Genomic DNA, 10,750 nt, shown 5'->3' with positions numbered 1-10,750 from the left:
TCAGAGTCAATTGAATGCTTTGGTCAGAAGTTCTTATAGTACAAGCGTTCCCGTTACAGTGAAGTATTATTAAATACCATCAGGCCTTTTTTTGTTTTTTTTACGAGATACAACGATTAATGATTAGTAACATTACGTTAGATTTATCTTTTATATGAAAATGAATATAAATATTTTATCTTACTTGTAATGCAAAATAAATAAAATATGAACAAACTGCAAACTCACCTGAAATACTCATGCTTTTAACTGTATGAATTTCTTGTTGCTCAATGTTGTTTCGGTATAACCTTACGGTTATTATGATATCAAACAGGAACTACACACAAACAAGATGGTAAGCGTAGAAAACTGAGGAATAAATAAGATTATGATTGTCACGTGTATTTTGTACAAAGGGATTATTTTTCCATTCGATTGAAATTAATATCTCAACACGCTATCATTAAATAATTCTGGTCATGGTTGATACGCTGGCCGATCAGTAGGTTTGAAGATTTGACAATATGCTATCCATGATTTGATAACTAACACGTGCGTATCACCAGATCAGCACTTTCACAACTGCAGCAGCGCATGCTCTCAGCAAACGTCTTACTTGATATTTCGCTCGATTGACTGATATTCGCAAGTTAAGGAGTTGATTAGGACTGCAGTGTTGTCCATATTCCCTGCCCACCTCTCCGCAGCCCCCCCCCCCCCTCCCCTCCTCTCTTTCCCGGCCTTCCCATCGGTAAAATTTAAGATTGTGAACTGATTTTAAAGGGCTAGCCTCTTTTACAAAGACAATACATTATTGATGTCTTCAAAGCTGTATTTTGCTAAGAGTAAAGAAAGTCAAAATTGTGTTCTTATTCAAATGGTTGATCATGTTTTGAAATATCTAATTCAATCACAAAGTGAACCTGTAGAATAATGCACATGCTAAAGTACTGGTGTTTTCCATAAAAGTATATGTAGCATATGTATTCTGACAAATGACAGTGGAGTTGCAGGATGAAAAAGTATTCTCTCTACCTTTGGGTGTTTCATCTTACTAACTTTAGAGAGTCATTTCATAAGCTATGGTAGGATGAATTTCTTGAATCTGGTTATCTGGCTGAACTCAATCTGTATAATCCTTTCTAGAATTGTTTTTATGCTAATAGAGGTAAGTATGTATCCCTTTCTTAGTTCATGTGTAGTGTTTTGTTTAAGTACACAGGATTATTATTTTTTCTTTCAGGCCAAAGTGAAAACACATCAAAAGCTTGCTGCAGTGAAGAAACGCCTTAATTTAAAAGACCAGAGGATGTGAGTTATTACAGTATATGTCTGCTCCCTGTGTAAGGGAGTCTGCAGGAAATAAGTGACAAGTTTAATTTTCATTGAAAATATTTCCTTGTTATAAAAAATTAATCCTCACACTTGAATACAAAGAACTGCTGTTGTGTATGTCCAGATGTGTTTATCGGATGTATTTATTTTGTCACATTTTTTCTTTTAATGATTAATATCTGTTTGTTGTAGACGAAAGAAAGACAGATTGAGTAAAAAGCGAAAGAAAAAGGATCCCCAAAACATGTCCGTGAGGGAACTGTAAGTCAAGATATTTAATAATAAATGTACAAACATGTCTGTGAGGGAACTGTAAGTCAAGATATTTAATAATAAATGTACAAACATGTCCGTGAGGGAACTGTAAGTCAAGATATTTAATAATAAATGTACAAACATGTCCGTGAATGAACTGTAAGTCAAGATATTTAATAATAAATGTACAAACATGTCTGTGAAGGAACTGTAAGTCAAGATATTTAATAATAAATGAACAAACATGTCCGTGAAGGAACTGTAAGTCAAGATATTTAATAATAAATGTACAAACATGTCTGTGAGGGAACTGTAAGTCAAGATATTTAATAATAAATGTACAAACATGTCTGTGAGTGAACTGTAAGTCAAGATATTTAATAATAAATGTACAAACATGTCTGTGAGGGAACTGTAAGTCAAGATATTTAATAATAAATGTGATTTTTATCTTTATTATCTTCATTGTAAAAATTTGTGATGTATTTTTAGACATAAGTCATTTAGAGATATTTTAGCTTAAATAAAATCTTTGCCTTTGTGTTTTAAATAGATGTATTTGCTAGTCCGTGTAGATCCTAATGGAAGCAAAAGCATTATGCTTATTTTTCACCGAGAATATATTTATATTTATCCTTACAGACCCCAGGCTTCATCTGCCCTGTTCTTCAAATATAACACACAGCTGGGTCCTCCTTATCACATCCTCGTTGACACCAACTTCATCAATTTCTCCATCAAGAACAAGCTGGATATTGTTCAGTCCATGATGGACTGTCTGTATGCCAAATGTAAGTATCAATATGCAATTGCAATTATCAATGTCAGCATACATGTATTTCTTGATTATTGACTTAATATATTTTTAGTTATCAAATATTTTGAAATTGTGTTTATAATTACTGTTGACAGGTATTCCCTACATTACTGACTGTGTGATGGCAGAGTTGGAGAAGCTTGGCAGTAAATACAGAGTCGCACTAAGGTAGGTTAAAAATTATGGGATCAAAATTATTGATAAACCAGTTGCCACTTTACACCAAAGCCTTGTGGTGATGGTAAACTTCAAACAAGCCGGAGTACCTTTTTATCATACAATTAATAAGATAGGTTGCACATTGTTTACACTTTACGAATGATAATGATATGAGTTAGTGTTCGGTCACTCCTGTTTTAATTTTTATACGCTGCCAGAGGCGGTCGTATATTGGCGTCATCTTCTCCATCTGTCCATCTGTACGTCCGTTTGTCCATTTCTTGTGAACGCCACTCCTCCTTAGCTAATCATCAGATTTTCATGAAACTTGCTCAATGTCACTACTACAATGGGTAGATGTGCATGAAGGGGCAATAATTTGGTTCGTGATTTTTGTAAGATTTATGCCATTTTCAACTTTGTATCTGTAGCTTGCTCATAGTGGAGCCTTGTGAACGCAACTCCTCTTAAAATAATCATCATATTTTCATAAAACTTGCTCAATGTCACTAATACAATGGTTCAATGTGCATGAAGGGGCAATTTTTCAGTTGGACTACATAAAAAGTCAGCTCGGCTGGTTAGCAGAGTAAGACTTTAAACTCTGAACTCTGTGGATAAACTGTTTTGCTCAAGGCAACACCCGGCTGCCCCTGCAGGGATCGAAACTACTACCCAGGCAACCATGAGCTCAGGCCCCTGTCTCTTCCAGCTAAGCTTACTGGTCTCACAGACTTCATTTTGAGCTTATGTATACAGACATTAAAAGCGATAATTAAAAGGACCAATCTTGATCTCTGTATTTTGTGGGGGCGTATATTGTGTTTGATGTTGTTAATAAAATGGTTATGCAAACTTATCATAATTAACAGAAAGTACACAATTATTAACAGATTTTTAAATGATATTATGTTTTTCATCAGTTATGAAAAATGAATATCTAACCATTTAGTCCCTTTAAGAAAACACTTTAGGATTTATTTCAAGTAAAGTCATGATTTATATCATTATCAGTGTATTGTTAGCTTACTATCACCAGAAGGTTGACCGATCAAATCAGCTGATATGCTAATTCTTGAAGTTTTTGATGGAGCTTTCATAAAATGTCATATGAAGGTTTCCATTTCAAATCTGATAAAAACAATACAAAATATTTGACATTTGGCTGTCATGGATTTTGGCTATGAAAGTTTGTTATCACTATTTTCTTAAGAAGTACTAGATAGATCTTTCTCAAATTTCACATGTAGATTCTCCTTGAGCCCTAGTCCAAAGGGTTCTGTCTATCTATCCAAGATTTTATTATTATCTTGGTCACTGTTGAAAGTTATCCAAAATGTTCAGATTGTTTATCTGTGATTTTGTTTTTGTCTTGGTGGTGGTCAAAAGTCTGATGACCGTGACAAAAACGGGCAACCATCTTTGATTTGTCAGTTTTATATCAAAATTGCTATTTCTTTAAACAAATTCTCAAATTTCATATAATTTTGAGCAAAGAAAAGAATAAAACGAGAAAAGTTGGGAAAGATTCAACATTCAAAGAACAAGTGTAGATCAGGTTTTGACAGAATCAGATGGTCTTGAGCAACCATGTATTTTTCAGTCTTCCCATACGTATTATTTATTTCAATGATTCTCAAGGAAGGACTATTTAGGCATTTTGTTACGATGATACATTAATTTAGAACTCTACTTTGAGGCAACATTGCAATATCAACATTAAATGTGTTTAGACCTTTTTATGCATTTGAAGCTAGACTTGATAATTCTGTTACCACCATAAATCTGAGATGACCTTGTCTTGACAAAACTGTGTTCAACACACCTGTGATTATCCCTTAATCCCAAGATACTCTTGTGATCTGGCTTAGAGCTTGACTACCACTAAATACAATGTAGCTGGGGTAAATAGTGTCGGTTGACATTATGTATATATCTAGTAAGAATTATAGTTGTACACTGAGAAGATGAATATCAAATTTTCTAGAGTTATAGCCTTAGAAAATTTCAAGAAATGATCAGTTTCTGCTGGTTTTTCTCTGAGCAGAATGGTAATATTATACTGAATTAATTTTCATAGAACTGAATATGGATAATGAAATGAAATTATGGTTGTCAAGTTCATAATTTGCTCCTGTCAAACCATGTTTTCCAAAGTTGTAAAATTTCAAGAAACTCACTTTTCATTCATATTCTCATGCAGTTCTTATCGGGGATATTGAACTGAAATTTATAATTGTTTACACCAAGTCAGATATTAATTAAATTCGTTCATCAGCCTTAGTCAACCAATACCTGAATAGTCATGAGAATACCTCTTAGAAAGTCAGTAGCACTGAAAGAATAAATACATTGTTTACTGAAGGTGTGGGTAATCAAATTGTACACAGCTGGTTAAGGTTTCATATAGACAAGTTTCCTAATGACTGAAATATTAATTTCTGTGGATAACTATACTCATTTTACTACAAAATAAGGAACTAAAGTAGCTCTGGGAGGATTTCTTTAAATATTTTACTTCATTATACAATACCTAACTGTGACAGTTTTCACCACACAGTACATATCAAATCATTAGGAATATGTACAGTTATATCCTCCCTTCAATATTTATATCTAATCTGTAATAAGCTGAAAGACAAGAATAGTAAGTGAATTAATAGGAAAATGCAATATGCCAAAGACCCTTTAACTATCTTGGAAGGTTATACATAACATTATACTTACACTGTATTCTGGATTTTACAGGATTGCCAAAGACGAGAGATTTCAGAGACTGCCATGTCTACACAAAGGAACTTATGCTGATGACTGTCTTGTACAGAGGATAACACAGGTAAGTTGTCCTTAAGCCAGAGATGAAATTTTACCTATAAGCTTCCTCCCTAGTAGTAGTCCCTAGTTCAATTTACATGGGTATATTTCAGGAATGATTAGGATTAGTCGCAATTAGCTCCCCACCAAAACTTTTAAAAAAGACAGTGTTGAATATTATTGGTTGTTCTACTGGTTAAGAGTCATTTAAGGAAAAGGAGACTTACAAAGGAAACATATGTGTTAGTATTATACTTTATATCTGGATCATTGTGTTAACCATGTAGGTATGGTCAGTCAGATTTGTATTGTGTTAACCATGTAGGTATGGTCAGTCAGATATGTATTGTGTTAACCATGTAGGTATGGTCAGTCAGATATGTATTGTGTTAACCATGTAGGTATGGTCAGTCAGATATGTATTGTGTTAACCATGTAGGTATGGTCAGTCAGATATGTATTGTGTTAACCATGTAGGTATGGACAGTCAGATTTGTATTGTGTTAACCATGTAGGTATGGTCAGTCAGATATGTATTGTGTTAACCATGTAGGTATGGTCAGTCAGATATGTATTGTGTTAACCATGTAGGTATGGTCAGTCAGATATGTATTGTGTTAACCATGTAGGTATGGTCAGTCAGATATGTATTGTGTTAACCATGTAGGTATGGTCAGTCAGATATGTATTGTGTTAACCATGTAGGTATGGTCAGTCAGATTTGTATTGTGTTAACCATGTAGGTATGGTCAGTCAGATTTGTATTGTGTTAACCATGTAGATATGGTCAGTCAGATATGTATTGTGTTAACCATGTAGGTATGGTCAGTCAGATTAGTATTGTGTTAACCATGTAGGTATGGTCAGTCAGATTTGTATTGTGTTAACCATGTAGGTATGGACAGTCAGATTTGTATTGTGTTAACCATGTAGGTATGGTCAGTCAGATTTGTATTGTGTTAACCATGTAGGTATGGTCAGTCAGATATGTATTGTGTTAACCATGTAGGTATGGACAGTCAGATTTGTATTGTGTTAACCATGTAGGTATGGTCAGTCAGATTAGTATTGTGTTAATTGTTCAGGTATGGACAGTCAGATTCCAGCACCTCTCTGGAAGAAGACATTTTCTTACAAGAAAAAACATGTTTCCAGTTTTGAAGTTACAGACAAGTAGTCTTAAGGATGTCAGTCATATGTCGGAACCAAACATATTGTGATAAACATTTCTGTATCACACTGTCTATATTGTTGACAATGTAATACCATGGTAACAATATCCATTACTATATTATGAAATTGAGAAGGAAAGAATCACAGACGGAATTATGTGTTTCAAAAACCAAATAACAAATCACCACAGGGTTTGTGGTATCATTAGAGTTAAGTTTGGTGAATACTTGATGTTTGGTTTCATACAAATTCTGGGAAATAAAATACCACCCTGCCTTGTTTTTTTATAATCATTTGGAAAACTTTTACTGGCTGTCAACATACTAATGACTGATTTTCTAGTACTGTATAACTTCTGTTTTTTTTACTTAAATGGTGTCACTTTATTTAGGAAATCTCCAAAAAGTCAAGAACTTATGTAGCAATTTTCATGTTTTTCAGCATAAGTGTTATATCATAGCAACATGTGATAAAGATCTTAAAAGAAGGATACGAAAGATTCCTGGTGTACCCATCATGTACCTACAGCAGCGCAGGTAAGGAAATGTCCCTATTATGTTCTAACAGGCAGGTAAGGAAGTGTCCCTATTATGTTCTAACAGGCAGGTAAGGAAGTGTCCCTATTATGTTCTAACAGGCAGGTAAGGAAGTGTCCCTATTATGTTCTAACAGAGGCAGGTAAGGAAGTGTCCCTATTATGTTCTTACTGAGGCAGGTAAGGAAGTGTCCCTATTATGTTCTAACAGAGGCAGGTAAGGAAGTGTCCCTATTATGTTCAAACTGGTAGGTAAGGAAGTGTCCCTATTATGTTCTTACTGAGGCAGGTAAGGAAGTGTCCCTATTATGTTCTTACTGAGGCAGGTAAGGAAGTGTCCCTATTATGTTCTAACAGAGGCAGGTAAGGAAGTGTCCCTATTATGTTCTTACTGAGGCAGGTAAGGAAGTGTCCCTATTATGTTCTAACTGAGGCAGGTAAGGAAGTGTCCCTATTATGTTCTTACTGAGGCAGGTAAGGAAGTGTCCCTATTATGTTCTTACTGAGGCAGGTAAGGAAGTGTCCCTATTATGTTCTTACTGAGGCAGGTAAGGAAGTGTCCCTATTATGTTCTAACTGAGGCAGGTAAGGAAGTGTCCCTATTATGTTCTAACAGAGGCAGGTAAGGAAGTGTCCCTATTATGTTCTAACTGAGGCAGGTAAGGAAGTGTCCCTATTATGTTCTTACTGAGGCAGGTAAGGAAGTGTCCCTATTATGTTCTTACTGAGGCAGGTAAGGAAGTGTCCCTATTATGTTCTAACTGAGGCAGGTAAGGAAGTGTCCCTATTATGTTCTAACTGAGGCAGGTAAGGAAGTGTCCCTATTATGTTGTTACTGAGGCAGGTAAGGAAGTGTCCCTATTATGTTCTAACTGAGGCAGGTAAGGAAGTGTCCCTATTATGTTCTTACTGAGGCAGGTAAGGAAGTGTCAGTTCTAACTGAGGCAGGTAAGGAATTATGTTCTAACTGAGGCAGGTAAGGAAGTGTCCCTATTATGTTCTTACTGAGGCAGGTAAGGAAGTGTCCCTATTATGTTCAAACTGGTAGGTAAGGAAGTGTCCCTATTATGTTCTAACTGAGGCAGGTAAGGAAGTGTCCCTATTATGTTCTTACTGAGGCAGGTAAGGAAGTGTCCCTATTATGTTCTAACAGGTAGGTAAGGAAGTGTCCCTATTATGTTCTAACAGAGGCAGGTAAGGAAGTGTCCCTATTATGTTCTTACTGAGGCAGGTAAGGAAGTGTCCCTATTATGTTCTAACTGAGGCAGGTAAGGAAGTGTCCCTATTATGTTCTAACTGAGGCAGGTAAGGAAGTGTCCCTATTATGTTCTTACTGAGGCAGGTAAGGAAGTGTCCCTATTATGTTCTAACTGAGGCAGGTAAGGAAGTGTCCCTATTATGTTCTTACTGAGGCAGGTAAGGAAGTGTCCCTATTATGTTCTAACTGAGGCAGGTAAGGAAGTGTCCCTATTATGTTCTTACTGAGGCAGGTAAGGAAGTGTCCCTATTATGTTCTAACAGGCAGGTAAGGGAGTGTCCCTATTATGTTCTTACTGAGGCAGGTAAGGAAGTGTCCCTATTATGTTCTTACTGAGGCAGGTAAGGAAGTGTCCCTATTATGTTCTAACTGAGGCAGGTAAGGAAGTGTCCCTATTATGTTGTTACTGAGGCAGGTAAGGAAGTGTCCCTATTATGTTCTAACTGGTAGGTAAGGAAGTGTCCCTATTATGTTCTTACTGAGGCAGGTAAGGAAGTGTCCCTATTATGTTCTTACTGAGGCAGGTAAGGAAGTGTCCCTATTATGTTCTAACTGAGGCAGGTAAGGAAGTGTCCCTATTATGTTCTTACTGAGGCAGGTAAGGAAGTGTCCCTATTATGTTCTTACTGAGGCAGGTAAGGAAGTGTCCCTATTATGTTCTTACTGAGGCAGGTAAGGAAGTGTCCCTATTATGTTCTTACTGAGGCAGGTAAGGAAGTGTCCCTATTATGTTCTTACTGAGGCAGGTAAGGAAGTGTCCCTATTATGTTCTGAGGCAGGTAAGGAAGTGTCTGAGGCAGGTAAGGAAGTGTCAGGTTCTTACTGAGGCAGGTAAGGAAGTGTCCCTATTATGTTGTTACTGAGGCAGGTAAGGAAGTGTCCCTATTATGTTCTTACTGAGGCAGGTAAGGAAGTGTCCCTATTATGTTCTTACTGAGGCAGGTAAGGAAGTGTCCCTATTATGTTCTTACTGAGGCAGGTAAGGAAGTGTCCCTATCTTACTGAGGCAGGTAAGGAAGTGTCCCTATTATGTTCTAACTGAGGCAGGTAAGGAAGTGTCCCTATTATGTTCTTACTGAGGCAGGTAAGGAAGTGTCCCTATTATGTTCTTACTGAGGCAGGTAAGGAAGTGTCCCTATTATGTTCTTACTGAGGTAGGTAAGGAAGTGTCCCTATTATGTTCTTACTGAGGCAGGTAAGGAAGTGTCCCTATTATGTTCTTACTGAGGCAGGTAAGGAAGTATCCCTATTATGTTCTAACAGGCAGGTAAGGAAGTGTCCCTATTATGTTCTTACTGAGGCAGGTAAGGAAGTGTCCCTATTATGTTCTTACTGAGGCAGGTAAGGAAGTGTCCCTATTATGTTCAAACTGGTAGGTAAGGAAGTGTCCCTATTATGTTCTAACTGAGGCAGGTAAGGAAGTGTCCCTATTATGTTCTAACTGAGGCTGGTAAGGAAGTGTCCCTATTATGATCTAACCAGTGCAGGCAAGGAAGTGTCCCTATTTTGTTCTATTATGTTGGAAAGTAGAAAAAATCTTTAAAATTTGTCTTCTACTGTGGGAATGTTTTGATTTTGCCAAAATTTGGTCTAAATCATGTTTGGGTGGAGGGAAATCAGTTGTGTGAAAACAATAGGTTTCGGTCCCTTGGAGCAGGAAAGGCAGGACCTAACAGGGGAAATAGAATAATTCTTTTAAAACTCTTCATCTGTAGGAATGCCTGAATTCTGTCTCAGTTTTGTTTGAAGCATCTTCTAATGAAGGATAATTAATTTTCCACAAACAGTATATTTATTGATACAAGTCTTTGAATACTTGACCTGTACTTTAAATGAAGCAATTGTGCAGACTTAGCCAGATGAGCAATACAGACCCTATGGGCCTCTTCTTATAATGACTTTATCATTTTAGCAAATTTCCTATATCTTTTTCTTCAATTTACTTAAATAACATCAAAAGATATGTATTTCTAAAATTCTAATATTGACTTTTACATTTCAGGTACTCCATAGAAAGAATGCCCGATGCTTTTGGAGCCCCAAAGACATGATACTTTTCATTTATTTTGAAATCAATAAAAACAAGAAAAAACTTGTCATTGTGTGGTTTATATCATTTGTCTCCAAGCTGTGATAATGTTATTTAGTACAATTTGTCTGTTGGTTCATGGTGACATGGTGCTATTCTATTCCTTATCCAACAGATTTTGGTTTTCTTTATACAAATCATGACACGTTAAAGTCAGCCCATTTGGGCGGTAACTTTTCCCCTGACCCGTTTTAAGGATCACATTTTAAGTGTGTTAAAACTGCTTTGGATGAATGCTCGCTCATTGAATAGGGACAAGACTAAACAATGGTTCACCTTTCATCATTCTTATTAAATAGGGACAAAACTGAACAGTGCTACACTTTTTATCAT

At 36.2% G+C, this 10,750-nt stretch overlaps 1 protein-coding gene across 1 annotated transcript; it reads left to right on the top strand.

Annotated features, from left to right (window-relative positions):
* Positions 1-319: 319 nt before the first annotated feature.
* Positions 320-10,427, top strand: LOC132549160 (rRNA-processing protein FCF1 homolog). The gene is made up of 8 exons (XM_060213080.1): positions 320-337; positions 1,226-1,293; positions 1,510-1,578; positions 2,215-2,363; positions 2,485-2,557; positions 5,297-5,384; positions 6,977-7,071; positions 10,331-10,427. Exons 1-8 carry the CDS (start codon positions 335-337, stop codon positions 10,377-10,379), a joined length of 594 nt encoding a protein of 197 aa, XP_060069063.1. The 5' UTR covers positions 320-334; the 3' UTR covers positions 10,380-10,427.
* Positions 10,428-10,750: the final 323 nt, after the last annotated feature.

The sequence above is a fragment of the Ylistrum balloti genome, unplaced genomic scaffold (genome assembly GCF_031769215.1).
Source record: "Ylistrum balloti isolate Yb309-2 unplaced genomic scaffold, AGI_CSIRO_Ybal_v1 Utg370042, whole genome shotgun sequence".
NCBI classification, from domain to species: domain Eukaryota; kingdom Metazoa; phylum Mollusca; class Bivalvia; order Pectinida; family Pectinidae; genus Ylistrum; species Ylistrum balloti.
The sequence above is the reverse complement of the archived record's forward strand: the minus strand, read 5'-3'. Positions and strand labels throughout refer to the sequence as shown.

Excerpts from the sequence above, each read along its gene's own strand:
- LOC132549160 (XM_060213080.1), top strand. Across the intron at positions 1,294-1,509 it reads AATTTAAAAGACCAGAGGAT|ACGAAAGAAAGACAGATTGA; the intron begins GTGAGTTATTAC and ends TGTTTGTTGTAG. Across the intron at positions 1,579-2,214 it reads AACATGTCCGTGAGGGAACT|ACCCCAGGCTTCATCTGCCC; the intron begins GTAAGTCAAGAT and ends TTATCCTTACAG.